This window comes from Ruditapes philippinarum, unplaced genomic scaffold (genome assembly GCF_026571515.1).
Source record: "Ruditapes philippinarum isolate M1 unplaced genomic scaffold, ASM2657151v2 ctg61_1_1_1_1, whole genome shotgun sequence".
NCBI classification, from domain to species: Eukaryota; Metazoa; Mollusca; class Bivalvia; order Venerida; family Veneridae; genus Ruditapes; species Ruditapes philippinarum.
This window is the reverse complement of record NW_026861844.1, coordinates 25,766-41,198: the sequence shown is the minus strand read 5'-3', so window position 1 is coordinate 41,198 and position 15,433 is coordinate 25,766. Positions and strand designations below refer to the sequence as shown.

Here is a 15,433-nt window from a genome sequence, read left to right as displayed (position 1 = left end):
AGGTAATATAGTCAGGAAGATCACCATTGGTGTTATGAGTGTATGCTAGGTATTAAAGGCACGGATATATATTATTTTTGTAATATAAATCCGTGTTAAAAGTAATTAGATTTTAAGATATAATTTTCAAAATAGTTGTAACATATGGAGGGCGTTCGTTGCCAAAATTCCAGACATGTAAAGTGTTCCTTTTTAAAATGACTTTTGAAAATGTAAACTTGTACGCCTACCATTTTTATTGTACCCGTGCATAGCACATGATATGTCTCTTAATTCAATCTTTTAATTGAAGGTTCCCGCCTTTATATAACAAGTTTACATATAGATCGTAACAACTGACCTAACATCTAAAACGACAACAAATTTACAAGTTCGTATCTTCCATTGCATGCAATACATATGCATGTTTGCACACTTATAGATATAAAATATACAAATGAAATGTAAATCTCGAATACAGAAAATAGAGTTTAAGAAAACGTGTAACCAGTTGTAGAACTACAAGAGTACGTTAACACAGTAACATGTTTAAAATGACAAAAGTAGATTCACAAAGTTAAACGATTTTAAGTCAAGCATAACGCCCCGCCCCTCTCGGAGTATTTACGAACTTCTATTGCGGACAGGTATAAAACGGCGCCTCTCCCATATTTCTAAATAAAACCGAAGGACAACATACCGCATTTTTCATAACATATATTTGTTTCATTTGTTACAAAAGTTTTGTCACTAGCAACATCACTTGAAAATTGCTGGTTTTACCATTTATGATGAAGATAACTTATGCATAAACTTATTATTTAACATCGTGTTTTCCTGAGAAACATCGGCGATTTGGAAATTTTTAGGGCAAACAATGACCAACTTCAAGGGAGTAATTTTATTGATAATCTAAAGACCATCCAATATTTTTATTGGTATCATTGAAAAATGTATTGGCACAAATTTCATTTTCAACAAAAACTATGCAAGTATTTGCAAAAATAGGATTTTAAAGCGGCCACCGAGATTTCCTTTCCGAAATCAAGAAAAAACTTATCCGTAGCACATATGTACAATCTTTAATATGGTATTTTCAGTATAAATAAAAACATTTTGCACTTGTTCATTATCCCTCATGTACAGACTCAATCAAACCTAGTCTGCATTTCTTATGTAATTTTGTTGTGATTTATGCTTCCGAGGGATCACTTTGTTTAAAGATTTTTATACTTCACAACAGCAGGTGTCAAGTGCCGTGTAGCAGCTGTAAAAAGTTGCCCCGTACTCCACTTCAGTGTTGTTATATATTTCAGGTCCTTCGGGATCATTGATGCCAGCGCTATTAAGTGTTGAGAATTGAGTACCGCTCAAGTCGGTGCTAGGGGGCGTGAGGGAAGTTGCACTTGTTCATTTTCCATCATGTACAGACTCAATAAAACCGAGTCTGCAATTCCTTTGAATTCCTAATCAGTTACAAATTATTTATCATTTAGTGAATAACCTGTCCGTGCTCTGTCTTTGCCCTGTCCTGTTTTTGTTTGGGGTCCGCCTGGGCTCCTTGCCACTGGTTCTTGTTGCTGGGTCATATGGGGGTTGCGTTCATTGAACGCCGCCTTTCCTTTGTTAATCTTATTTATCATATTTTATGTAATTTTGTTGTAATTAATGCTTCCGAGGGATAACTTTGTTTCCAGATTTTTAATATACTTGTCCAAAGCTTATGGTCTTAACTTTCATTCAATATTCATTTTCTTTTTTGAATAAAGTATCTAAAGGAAGCGACGTGATTTTCTTGCCAAATATATGAGTGTGGTTTTAAGAGAGAAAAAATAAACAACGATAAGTTCGAAACAAAATTTTAAATACGTAATTAATTTTCATTTTTAAGGCATCACTAGAAAGTTCATGAAGGATTCTTTTACTTGAGTCTAAATTTATCAAAATTGACCAAGAAATAAAAAAGTAAGTAGGGGGCGCCATGTTTCTCTTACTGAATTTCAGAGTGTGTTTTGTTTTCTTACTTGGGGCCATATGCCGTTTTTCATGGAATGGCACTTACGTGTCTCATTGAAGGTTCCATGATAATCGCCATTTTAACACATATGCGGAAGTTTCGAAATTGTACCAGTTCATATTAAATGTTGAATTTTGCTTGAGACGGTGCTAGGGGGCGTGGACGGTAACTTGCACTTTCAATTACCGTCCATGAACAGGCTCAATCAAACCGAGTCTGCAACATTCTCAATTTTGTCGTTTTGAGCGTTCTTTAGGGATTCTTATTTTCTCTATTTTACAGAAAGTAACATGATAAACTTTAAAACGAAAAAATTAATTCATTTTGGTTTAATTCAGTTTTATTTTTGGGCATTATATAATTATATATTATAAATCGTATGAAGCACACTTTTATTTCAATCCAAAATTATCAAAATTGATTACGAAATAAAAAAGTTTGGAGGGAACGCCGTGTTTTTCTTACCAATTCGAGAGTGTTATTTTCAGAGGAAAAAATGATAAATTTTGAAACAAAAATTTCAATACATCTATTTAATTTATTTTTATTTTTGAGGCACTCATACAAAGCTTATGGAGTAATCTTTCATTTGATACAAAAAATATTTGACTTTTTATAGAAATAAAAAAAGTTAGAATGGACGCCGTGTTTTCCTTCACATTATTGAGAAATAGGAGAGAGGCGACGGGTATTATACCTGTCCGTACATTTCGTAATAGAAGATCGTAAGTACTCAGAGAGGGGCGGGGCGTCATGCATGACTTAAAATCGTTTAACTTTGTGAATCTACTTTTGTCATTTTAAACGTGTTACTGTGTAAACGTACTGTTGTAGTTCTACGACTGGAAACACGTTTTATTAAATTCTATTTTCTGTATTCGAGTTTTACATTTCATTTGTATTTTTCAGGTACAGATAGATATCTACAAGTGTGTAAACATGCTTATGTATTATATGCAATGGAAGATACGAACTTGTAAATTTGTTGTTGTTCTCCATGTTATGTCAGTTGTTGAGATTAACATGTAAACTTGTTATTTAAAAGCGGGTGCCTTCAATTAAAAGATTGGATTAAGAGGCATATCATTTGTTGTGCAGGAATACAATAAAAAATGCTAGACATACACGTTCGCATTTTCAAAAGTAGTTTTCAAAAGGAATACATTACATGACTAGAATTTTGGCAACGATCGCCCTCCATAGTAACATAAATAATATTTTCATTTTAATTATTGAGGTGGTTCAGTATTCGAAACAAAATGTTTGAAGACATGTTGGCGTTAAATCAAATAAAAGAAAAAAGTTGTAACATTTGAGGAACGATTTATCTCGTTTTAGTAAAGCAACGTTTTTTTTAAAAATAAATAACAAAAGTATGTGTCAGAAGTGGGATTCGAACCCACGCCCACATACGTGGACCAGAACACTCGTTATGAAGGTTTATCACCTTGAGTCTGGCGCCTTAGACCACTCGGCCATCCTGACATATCTTTACAGTAAACACAATATTCACTTGAACCGTAAAATAAATTACGGTAACATATAGTATAAATGCATGCTGACATTAATATATGATCTCGGTTTTTAGAAGGTTTTTAGGCCTCTGACCATTCGTCGATCCTCATATCTGTAAGACGGGAACACAGTATTAATTCAAAATGTGTATTTCATCATTATAATATTTTGCTGGTTATTATTTGGGATTTGAATAAGTCACATCGACACTATCATTAAAGGTCATTTGTAACATTTGAATCTATGCTGACATAATTATATCATGTCGATCAATCGCGATTTGGAGTTTTTTTAAGGCTGCAGACCACTCGTCTATGTCATATCTGTAAGACTGCATTACAGTATTAAATAAAAAAAATTATTTCAATATTACAATTATTATCATTTTTCGTTGGGTTTAGCTCAAGTCACATCAGCACTGTAAATGCCATTTGGCGACATTCCATCTGTGTTGGTGGAGGAAGACATAGTGTAATTCTCAGTGTATTTTTTTCAGGTATGAGTGAGCACTAGAGCAAAACCACCGACCTTTCAAAATCAAGTTGGAAAGACTGCTCGCATGATTCGCCACCCCCCTTAAAAAAATACTGTTCACAGGGGGGCAGGTGATCTACTTATACGAGTCGGCTACCGAGGCCTCAATTAATTATTATCTTGATTGTATAACTAAATATAAGTGTATCTTTTAAAATTAATATTTTTTATAAAAGTCGCGATAAATCTGGAAACGATATGGTTGAAAGTGAATGAAATAAAAGGAACACTTTTAAAGAGATATTTGAATATAAATGAAGAAATGAATGGTTGTAAGATATTATAGTCAGGAAGGTCATCACTGGTGTTTTGAGTGTATTCATAGCACACTATCCTAGTTATTAAAAGTAATTAGATTTTAAGATATAATTTTCAAAATAGTTGGAACATATATAACGAATGTTTCATTTTAATTATTGAGGTGGTTCAGTATTCGAAACAAAATGTTTGAAGACATGTTGGCGTAAAATCAAATAAAAGAAAAAAGTTGTAACATTTGAGGAACGATTTATCTCGTTTTGGTAAAGCAACGTTTTTTTTTAAAATAAATAACAAAAGTATGTGTCAGAAGTGGGATTCGAACCCACGCCCACATACGTGGACCAGAACACTCGTTATGAAGGTTTATCACCTTGAGTCTGGCGCCTTAGACCACTCGGCCATCCTGACATATCTTTACATTCACTTGAACCGTAAAATAAATTACGGTAACATATAGTATAAATGCATGCTGACATTAATATATGATCTCGGTTTTTAGAAGGTTTTTAGGCCTCTGACCATTCGTCGATCCTCATATCTGTAAGACGGGAACACAGTATTAATTCAAAATGTGTATTTCATCATTATAATATTTTGCTGGTTATTATTTGGGATTTGAATAAGTCACATCGACACTATCATTAAAGGTCATTTGTAACATTTGAATCTATGCTGACATAATTATATCATGTCGATCAATCGCGATTTGGAGTTTTTTTTAAGGCTGCAGACCACTCGTCTATGTCATATCTGTAAGACTGCATTACAGTATTAAATAAAAAAAATTATTTCAATATTACAATTATTATCATTTTTCGTTGGGTTTAGCTCAAGTCACATCAGCACTGTAAATGCCATTTGGCGACATTCCATCTGTGTTGGTGGAGGAAGACATAGTGTAATTCTCAGTGTATTTTTTTCAGGTATGAGTGAGCACTAGAGCAAAACCACCGACCTTTCAACATCAAGTTGGAAAGACTGCTCGCATGATTCGCCACCCCCCTTAAAAAAATACTGTTCACAGGGGGGCAGGTGATCTACTTATACGAGTCGGCTACCGAGGCCTCAATTAATTATTATCTTGATTGTATAACTAAATATAAGTGTATCTTTTAAAAATTTAAAATTTTTTTTAAAAATTTTCCATAAATCTGGAAACGATATTTGAAAGTGAAAAATAAAAGGAAAAACTTTTTTAAAAAATATTTGAAATTTAAAAGAAAAAATGAATGGGTTGGAAAAATTAATTTAAAAAGGTCATCACTGTTTTGAGTTATTCATAACCCCTATCCAGTTTAAAAATAATTAGATTTTTTAAAATATTTAATTTTTTAAAATGTTGGGAAAATATATAAAAAGTTTCATTTTAATTTTGAGGGGGTTCAATATTCAAACCCAAAAAGTTTTTTAAGACCCTGTTGGGGTAAAAACAAAAAAAAGAAAAAAATTTTAAAATTGAGGAACGATTTAAACTCGTTTTAAAAAGCAAAAGTTTTTTAAAAAAAAATAACAAAGTATGGTTTTCAGAAGTGGGGTTCGAACCCACGCCCACATACGTGGACCAGAACACTCGTTATGAAGGTTTATCACCTTGAGTCTGGCGCCTTAGACCACTCGGCCATCCTGACATATGAGTTAATGAAAATAAAGATATTAGGGTATAGTGAACTTTTTTTTATTAAACCCCAAGGAAAATATTTTTCCTTTAAATTCATTTTTTTCATCATGAAAAATATCTTCCAAATAAAAAGTGTCAGTAATTTGTTCTATTGTCTTCATAACTGATACATTTTTCCAACTTTTGATGTAATGAGCGTTTTTAGGACTGAGATGAATTTTTACTTGACTGGTTTCTTGATTGTATCTCATTTTTCGAACAGAATATTTTACTTTTGAAATCACAGTCAACTCTGTCCCATCTGTCAACAAGAAACTGCTACAGCGAAATATCTAACAGAAAATTGAGACACACAACCTCAACAATGGCTGAAACAGATCAGGAAACCATTCCTGCTAAGCCAGACAGCGCTGATGAAGATACCGACGAAGAAAGTGAGGTGTTGGAAGAAAGCCCGTGCGGAAGATGGCAAAAAAGAAGAGAGGAGGTTAGTTGATGAAAATCATAATTTTTTTTGGCAGTTTAATACCCCTTTGCCTTTTTTTAAATACAGACTGTCAGTAATATACTATATATACTGAACGTGCCTATTATGTCTACTAATGGGTATGAACGCTAGTATATTCTTTTGGTCCAACTATTTGAGTTATAATTTGTGCTCCCTGATTCTGACCTAGAACAAAATGCAAACAGGACGTTTCGGCCCCAAACCAAATCGGCCCCAATCGAAAAATCGGCCCCTGGACGTTTCGGCCCTTTTCCGCGAGACGTTTCGGCCCCACTTTAGTATATTGCTTGATTGATTAACAACAATTAATTTAATTACGATTAAACAATTATGACACTTTAATTCTTTAAATAATTATTTATTATCTTTTGAATCATTTAGATATACGTTAATGTTTTAAAGGTGTAACAAACAATAAAGGGCAGGTTACTTAATTTATAAAACAATATTTTATTGTAAAAATGTTATTTATAAAAATGTCTCTTCACACAAGTTTTCAAGTAAAGTTGTTTAATTGTAAAATTGTAAAAATGTTATTTATAAAAAGTGTCTGTTCACATTTGTTTTGTTTCAAGTAAAATTGTTTAACTGTTCTGTACTTGTATTTTCGTATCCATCAAACTCGTCACTGTTAAATAGTTGTTGATGATAATTTAATGTCTGCCTCGTGTATTGTTTTGTGTCTTGCTTCTTAATCTTTCAAATAAAATATTATCTATATATGTTGTAAATAATTTTTTGTTTGTGTATTATATTTTTTCAAATAAAGTTTATGTTCTGTTCTGTTTGCATTAATAAAACATTATCTATATATATGTTGTAAATAATTGTATGTTTGTGTATTATATTTTTTCAAATAAATTTTATGTTCTGTTCTGTTTGTATTAATAAAATATTGTCTATATTTGTTGTAAATAATTGTTTGTTTGTGTATTATATTTTTTTCAAATAAAGTTTATGTTCTGTTCTGTTTGTATTGATTACTTTTCCCCTACTACTATTATAATCTAGTTTTTATACAAAATGATTAAATATATATATATTAATTGATTCATTTATTTATTGAAATGCTATTAATATATCGGTTTAAAATACAGTACTTATTCTGGGGCCGATTTGGTAAAGGGCCGAAACGTCCGGGGCCGAAACGTCTTGGGTAGTTTGGGGCCGATACGTCTTGGGGCCGAAACGTCTCGAAATGGAACAAAATATCTCAGAATCTAGCTTTGATACATCTAATATTTTGTCTAGTGTCGAATCCAGGCAAAACCAAAAACTATTGAGATGATCAAGTCCTGTACTACTAGCTGTAATCAGAGTTCCAGATAATTTTTTGGAGCTGGGTGTAATTACCCCCACTTTTCAGAATGTGGGGGTAAATTTAGATAAACCGTTAATCTAAAGAGTACAATTAAATGAGTTTACTTTTTTTGCTGCATCACAGGTTTATTACATTGAAATAAACACACCATAATGACCATTCTCTGATATTAAGGCTTCAGCCATAAGGCCTTTACCATTTTCTTATTTTTATTTAACATTGTTTACAACAAAAATCGGTGACAAATCATAAACAATAACTTACAAATAATCACCTGTCAATTGCCGATTTCTGTATATTTATTGCACATTCATTAGCCCATACAATGCCAGCTTTAAATTTATGACAAGTCAAACATTTCATTCACACTTCAATACCAGTTTCTGAAATTTGCAGCCACGGATAACTTTTTTTGCCAATTTCCAAGTGTTTCCAAGTATTGCGATTCACAGTTATGTGCGCCCTTTTCACTTTAAATAATTATACACTATCTAAAATGTCTTCAACAATTGGGTTTACAATAATTATTGTTTTAGCAGGCAACTCAGTCGTGATAAAAAAATTGTCAATTTTCCTAAGCAGCCATAATGTAAGTCTTTATAAATAAACGCTTGCAATTATAAGAGAAATCAAGCAACACATTTTACCAAGCGCCTATGTGATAAAGACATAATTTGACTGGTTTACAGAATGTAAAAATAGTTGGTGTTATTTTTCGGGTTTTAAACGGGAAAAAGACACACAGTCAACTGTTAAACGGAAACGGAATCAGCTGTTTCAAAAATGAAAGTACACACAAAATACGCTTCGATTTTTCATTCTTTGCGTATTTAATTTATAGCATGCGTAAATGAACGCAAGAAATTTGAAATATGGAGCGTATTTAGTTGATTTTGAAGCGTAAAATACGCCGATACGCACGTTATCTGAAACTCTGTGTAATTGTATATCCCAGTTGTACAGCATTTTCTTAAAAATTAATAAATTTATGCAATGCTTCGGTCAGTAACTTTCATGTCTTCAACTGTTCAAAACAAGTTTTATGATTAAGATGGATACTACATGCAAATGCTATTGAAAACTGTAATCTATAAAAGTTGTCTGTCATAGTCAAAAGGGAAAGATATTTTCAAATTAAAATTACCCTAACCGAAGTCCTGTGTATAATGTCTGATTCATCTGACACAGACATGTATTCTGCTCAGCTGGTGGACAAGTAGACTTTACCTGGGTACTGGTTTATCGACAAGTGAATTTATGAGCCAGAAAAATTACATAATAATGTATTTCTAACATTTAACAAACCGGAATATATAATCTTCAATTGTTCATAGAATACTTTTACTATGGATAAAAATACACATTCAGTGATTCACATACCAATAATTTCTCCTCCTGTGAGGCCTCATGATAGGAGCACCTGATATTTGGATAGCAATTAAAACTTATTGGTTTTATTGAGGCAACCAATTGGTGTTAGATTAATATATATCATCATGCACATTTAGTTTTAGATTGTTATTCCGTCACAAATAACAATGTAGTAAAAATGCACACATTAAATTTTGTTTGTAAAATTGCATGTCATATGGCTATATCCTGAAATAAAAAAGACACAGGGTCTAAACCAAGAGTATGTATACCATTCATTCTGTAATTCTTTCGTTAGTTTTATTAAAGTTTCACTTCTGAAATGTACAGCAGGTCCTAATCCAGGATATTTCTATTATATGTCTTAATAAAGCAGCAAATAAATTAGGAGGTTCCTGACTGTAAGCACACATGTGTGTTTTTTTTTTAAGATTTAGTCGAAAGGACAAAAAGTCAGGCTACATTGATCATTTGACATAAAAAATTCTAAGAATGTGTTTTTACAAACTGTTCATTCAACAGTCAGGTCTTTATGTAAGGATATCTGTCTACACTTAAATAGTAAAAGGACACTGTTTTCCACTTAATGACTTTCATGTTTAATTGTTTGTTACATTCTAATTTATAGGTAGAGCAAAGAGATGTTCCAGGCATTGACAGTGCATTCCTTGCTATGGATACAGAGGAAGGGATGGAAGTGGTGTGGAATGAGGTGTATTTCTCAGAAAACAGAAATAGGAAGGCTCAACAGATAGAAGGGGAGGTATGACTAGATAGTAGATCAGGGTTCTCACTAGGACTTTAAAACATGGAGTCCATGGACTCCCAAACCTGAAAAAGTTGGAGTCCAAAGGCACGTCGCAATAAATATGTTTACAGTGCTCAAAATAGCATTGCTGATATTTTGAATCTTCAAGAGACTTTCAAAGTTTATAGTTATTCAAAACAAACTCTGAACTACATAGCATAATTATACCCCCACAAACGAAGTTTAGGGGGGGTATATAGGAGTCAGCTTGTCGGTCGGTTGGTCGGTCCGTCCGTCGGTCGGTCCACATCATGGTTTCCGGACGATAACTAGAGTTTGGAATGAGGTATTGTAATCAAACTTGGTATATAGCAACCTTATGTGGAAACTCCGGTTGGTATTGCATTTGGACCCCCTGGGGTCAAGGTCACCATTACTAAAAATAGAAAAATGGTTTCCGGACAATAACTAGAGTTAGGAATGAGATATTGTTATCAAACTTTGCGTATAGCAAGCTTATATGAAGACCTGGGTTGGTATTGCATTTAGGCCCCCTGGGGTCAAGGTCACCGTTACTAAAAATAGAAAAATGGTTTCCGGACAATAACTTGAGTTAGGAATGAGATATTGTAATCAAACTTGGTGTATAGCAAGCTTATATGAAGACCTGGGTTGGTATTGTATTTGGACCCCCTGGGGTCAAGGTCAAGGTCACCGTTACTAAAAATAGAAAAATGGTTTCCGGACAATAACTAGAGTTAGGAATGAGATATTGTTATCAAACTTGGTGTATAGCAAGCTTATATGAAGACCTGGGTTGGTATTGCATTTGGACCCCCTGGGGTCAAGGTCAAGGTCACCGTTACTAAAAATAGAAAAATGGTTTCCGGACAATAACTTGAGTTAGGAATGAGATATTGTAATCAAACTTGGTGTATAGCAAGCTTATATGAAGACCTGGGTTGGTATTGTTTTTGGACCCCCTGGGGTCAAGGTCAAGGTCACCGTTACTAAAAATAGAAAAATGGTTTCCGGACAAAAACTAGAGTTAGGAATGAGATATTGTTATCAAACTTGGTGTATAGCAAGCTTATATGAAGACCTGGGTTGGTATTGCACTGGACCCCCTGGGGTCAAGGTCAAGGTCACCATTCCTAAAAATAGAAAAATGGTTTCCGGACAATAACTAGAGTTAGGAATGAGATATTGTAATCAAACTTTGTGAAAAGCAAGCTTATTTGGAGACCCCAGTTGGGATTACAATTAATTGAAATATTTCTTTGTACACAGTTGATAGTTTGTGTTGAAATTTTTCTTCAGACTACTTATTTTTCAAAAAGTTGCTGGTGGGGGTATTAATCACCTTCAGTGATAGGTCTAGTTATTGTTTTGTTTTTTTTTTTTTTTTTGTGTGTCTTTTTCACCAAATAAAATTTTACTCTGGTTAAATAAGTCCACTCTAAAGACAAAAAGTTTATATTTGTAAAAAAAAACGTAATGTATATAGGCAGCGTGTAGCGGAATGAATAGGAAAATCGTGTACAGCTTCACACAGTGTGTAAGAGATTCATCCGATCGACAATTATTTTAGCAAATATCTTCAAAAGGGGCGAATTGAAGATCGATATATAGAGATTTAATGCTGATTAAATGATAAAGGAACAATTCATTCTCATGTTTGGCTTGGAAACTGAAAATTTTTGCGAAATTTTAGGGTTTCTGAAATTCCGTCGAACGTGAAATCGCCGATGTTCGGGATCAATTTTCGGATAGAATCTTAATGTCAAAGAAAAGAGTATGTGTATTTTGGTTAGTTGTCCTGGCATTTCGGCACAATATGTTAAATAATATTTTTATTAATATTCTTATATAACGTTTTTGCAAGAATGAAACTATAGCAATATTTTTGCCTAGAAAATGCCGAAAATTTCGACAATACAATTCAAAATTACACTCATTTGTAATTTGAGAAAACAGTCTTTAAACTTGCTGCGTAAATAGTCGATATTTTTATCCTTTTGTCGGTAAAATTTGCTAATTTCCAATCAACTGTTGATCAAAGATATTAAATTATCACCTCGTGTTATGTCTGAAAATTACATGTACAGCACGTGTATACGGGATTAGTCTGATCTCTATTGCGTGATAATGATCGAAAGTGTTATCGCTGATTGGCTAATCGCTTCACGGGTCAATGTGCATAGGACCGCCTACCTATAGACTGACACGCGCTGACGTATTTGTGGTTGTAAACAATCGGTAATGTTGATGCGTCCCCAGGCTAAATTGAGCGTACGTTGAATCCTTGCTCTGAAATATTTGCGTCCAGCTGCAATAAACAAGCGTACCGGGACGCCGAAATAGGCGTCCCCGAGAACCCTGGTAGATATTGTTATTTCCACTCCTCTGACCTACCCATGAAAATTGCTCTGACCAAGAAAAATGTATTGCCAAATTAATTTAAATCATTTTTTAGGGGTAATTATTATGGAAACAAAAACTGCCAACAAGAAACTTATCTTATACTCCAAACTAAAAACGAATATCATAATAATTATAATAATAATATAATAATTAATAAATATAGTTATAGTAATTCAATATATACATGATCTATGAAATCCATCATACCATAATAAAAAAAATAAAAACAGTAAAAATTTGAAAAATCTTCTTGTACTAAAGTACAAGACTTAGACTTTAGAGCTTTGATATTCGGTATATCACCTATAGGTCCTCTACCAAAGATGTTCAAATTTTGCCCCTATTGTCAAAATTAGCCCTGCCCGAGGGGTCATGGGTTTTCTTTACATGTATATAGTAAAAACTTAAAAAATCTGTCTCTCTGAATTGACAAAGGCTATAAGTTCGATATTTGACAAGAAAAAAATGTGTAGTAATATAATTGATGAACAGCGAAAATCATTTAAAATTAAAAATATATTTAACCTACCTACATTGTATTAAGCCTAATGCAACATGATAAACATGTTTTTTTACATTTAGGAGAAAATTCGTCAAGTGTTTGACAACCTGATACAACTTGACCATCCAAATATTGTGAAATTCCACAAGTACTGGACAGATACTAGTGGTGATAAACCTAGGGTAAGTAATTACATACTTGTTAGTTGTTACTATATTTAACTCGTAGTCATTACATAAAATTACATACATGTTACTATATTAACTCTTAGTTATTACATAAACACAGGTTAAGTAATCATATAAATGTTAAATACATGTACAATTTGCAGGCATCCAAAACTATTTTCAGAGTCACCTGTCCTGCAGGACGAGTAGCTTGTAAATCCAATGTACAGGCAACATTTTTCTACTCGTCCTGCATCAAATTTTCTTAGATTCTACTCGTAATTACAAGCAGACAAGTGGATTTTTCGATCTCTGTCGTCTATAGTGACCAACCTTATTTATTTTTATTTAGAAAACAGAATAGTCATAGAAAAAAATTTGAAGTAAGAATTGGTTTCTGATTTATTTAATCTCTGTCCTGCTGTATTAGTATAAAGGACTTGTCCTGGTTGAAAGTTTTAATTTTCTCTTGTTAATTTGAGAGATTTCAATATCAAAGTACTGGAATTAAGCATCAGTAGTATTGATATATACAAATTTGTTTTAGTTTGTGTTGGAAGCTGTAAGCATATTGAAACACTGTTGAATATGTTCCTGTCGTGTAAAGTTTTTTGTGCAAGAAAGTTACGCCTTTCCCCTTATAAGGTTTGAATCCACGCAGCCAACAATCTCAGCATGTTTACCACTTGGCCATGTCACAATCTCAGGGAAATAAAATTTAGCCTTAAGCCAGCAGAATGAATGTTAGTGGTCACACTGCAGTATTCCGGGTTATATTAATTTTTGTGCAGCCTCTACAGAGTAGTGGCGACATACAGGGATCACTTCTCTGTCATCTGTCCGTCAATCTGTCCATCCAAAACTTGTCTGGACTACTCCTCAAAACCTACAAGTGCAATTTTATCCAAACTTTACAGGAATGATCAGTACCAAGTCTAGTTATGCATATCTTTGGCATTCTGGTTGATGATTTTTATCAGAGTTATGGCCCTTTAAATACTCCTCTTATACCACTAATGCAATTTCAATGAAACTTTACAGGATGGATTGGTAGCTCAAGTACTTGCCTGTATTACACGGATTTTCCGGCGAGTTAGGCCATTATTTTTTGATATTTCGGTTTACTGACCCGCCAACTCCGTATTTTGGGAAAATGAAAAAAAAAAAAAAAAAAAAATCTGCCCCAATAAAATTTTGTGTTGTCTTGAAATACGCCGCTAATAAAGTTAAGATGTTAGTTAATATTCTATCGGGATATATATATCTCACCTTACGACTTTTCAACGAAACGTCAAGAAAATTTTTCACGGTAATAATTATGAAAGAATGTCTGTTAAATGGGTCAAGCCATTCTCACAGAATGATAATGAGGCTTTGATCATATTTCATCAATACAATTTAGGTGTCCAAATGCGTAAAAATGTCAAAGAAAACAACTTAAAAAAAAAAACACGCCAAAATTACGTAAGCAGTTACATTCAAGGACAGAGCGAGAGATATCTGATGCAATTGACAAGATCAGTATTTTCAGATTTAACAAAAAAAAAAATAGTCTTTAAAAGCAGATTGAATACAGGTTTTCAAACAAACAAAATTTAAAAATGCACTTACTATTATTAGATTTTTATGTCAATAATTGACCCGCTAATTATCCGATAAAAATATTTTCACATTGGGCAATATGAAAATTGAACATGTGTAATCTTTTTTTGACAGTTTTTTTTTAACTTCTGATCTATAAAGAAATGAGTGCAAGTCAGCTGAGTTTCGGCACCTTTGATGATTCAGATTACACAGCAGTGTGTAAACATCAAAGAATGACAGATTCTTTTGAAGGGCTGGCTTGCCACTTGTCATAAGTCATCGTGTGTAGATTTCATGTGTGTTTTTAAACAATGGCAATGTGAGCAAAAGGTTTTTTTTTATGTATTTAGACAATCCTTGGAATAGACAATCGGCGATGTATTTAATTTCATTGCTCTGGTAAGTACTATGTATATGTATGCACCACATTTAAAGTTATGAAAACCTTTTTTTTTTTTTTTTTTTCCCGCCGCCGACCCTACCTTTTTTTGGAAAAAATCAGTAAACCAAAATATAAAAAAAAAATGGCCTTATGGCTCTTGAATAAAAACCTGTTTTGCCCTGTTAATGATTTTTGTGTCTCCTGCTACACAGTAGCTGCAACATGCATTTGGCTATCATGAGGCGACACATGTGATCACTGATTGCTCTTATTGAATCCAAGAGTTTTTTTGTGGTGTTTCATGTCATATATGTTTAGGCATACAAAATTTCCATGTGGTGTTTTAAGTGATATAATAATATATATTTATGTATACAGTTGTTTACTTGTGGTATTACAGGTTATATTTATAACAGAGTATATGTCCTCTGGATCTCTCAAACAATTTCTGAAGAAAACAAAGAAAAACAACAAAACATTCCAGTTAAAGGTAAGTATCTGG

General features: G+C 33.0%; 1 protein-coding gene and 3 non-coding genes across 5 annotated transcripts in view; 1 reads left to right on the top strand and 3 right to left on the bottom strand.

The window, feature by feature from the left end:
- Positions 1 to 3,374: 3,374 nt before the first annotated feature.
- Trnal-caa (transfer RNA leucine (anticodon CAA)) lies at positions 3,375 to 3,481 on the bottom strand. Its single transcript has 2 exons — positions 3,444 to 3,481; positions 3,375 to 3,420 (listed from the first exon to the last, which is right to left on the bottom strand). It is a non-coding gene; the product is annotated as a tRNA-Leu (tRNA).
- A 1,126-nt stretch (positions 3,482 to 4,607) lies between these two features.
- Positions 4,608 to 4,714, bottom strand: Trnal-caa (transfer RNA leucine (anticodon CAA)). The gene is made up of 2 exons: positions 4,677 to 4,714; positions 4,608 to 4,653 (listed from the first exon to the last, which is right to left on the bottom strand). It is a non-coding gene; the product is annotated as a tRNA-Leu (tRNA).
- A 1,113-nt stretch (positions 4,715 to 5,827) lies between these two features.
- Positions 5,828 to 5,934, bottom strand: Trnal-caa (transfer RNA leucine (anticodon CAA)). Its single transcript has 2 exons — positions 5,897 to 5,934; positions 5,828 to 5,873 (listed from the first exon to the last, which is right to left on the bottom strand). It is a non-coding gene; the product is annotated as a tRNA-Leu (tRNA).
- A 228-nt stretch (positions 5,935 to 6,162) lies between these two features.
- LOC132717068 (nuclear receptor-binding protein-like) overlaps positions 6,163 to 15,433 on the top strand; it is a gene marked incomplete at its 3' end in the record, with an annotated part of 34,970 nt that continues 25,699 nt past the window's right edge. Inside the window, 4 exon segments of one of the 2 annotated variants that reach the window (XM_060700461.1) lie at positions 6,163 to 6,411; positions 9,753 to 9,887; positions 12,879 to 12,980; positions 15,332 to 15,421. In XM_060700461.1, coding sequence (XP_060556444.1) covers positions 6,289 to 6,411; positions 9,753 to 9,887; positions 12,879 to 12,980; positions 15,332 to 15,421 — 450 coding nt within the window. 2 annotated transcript variants of the gene reach the window in all.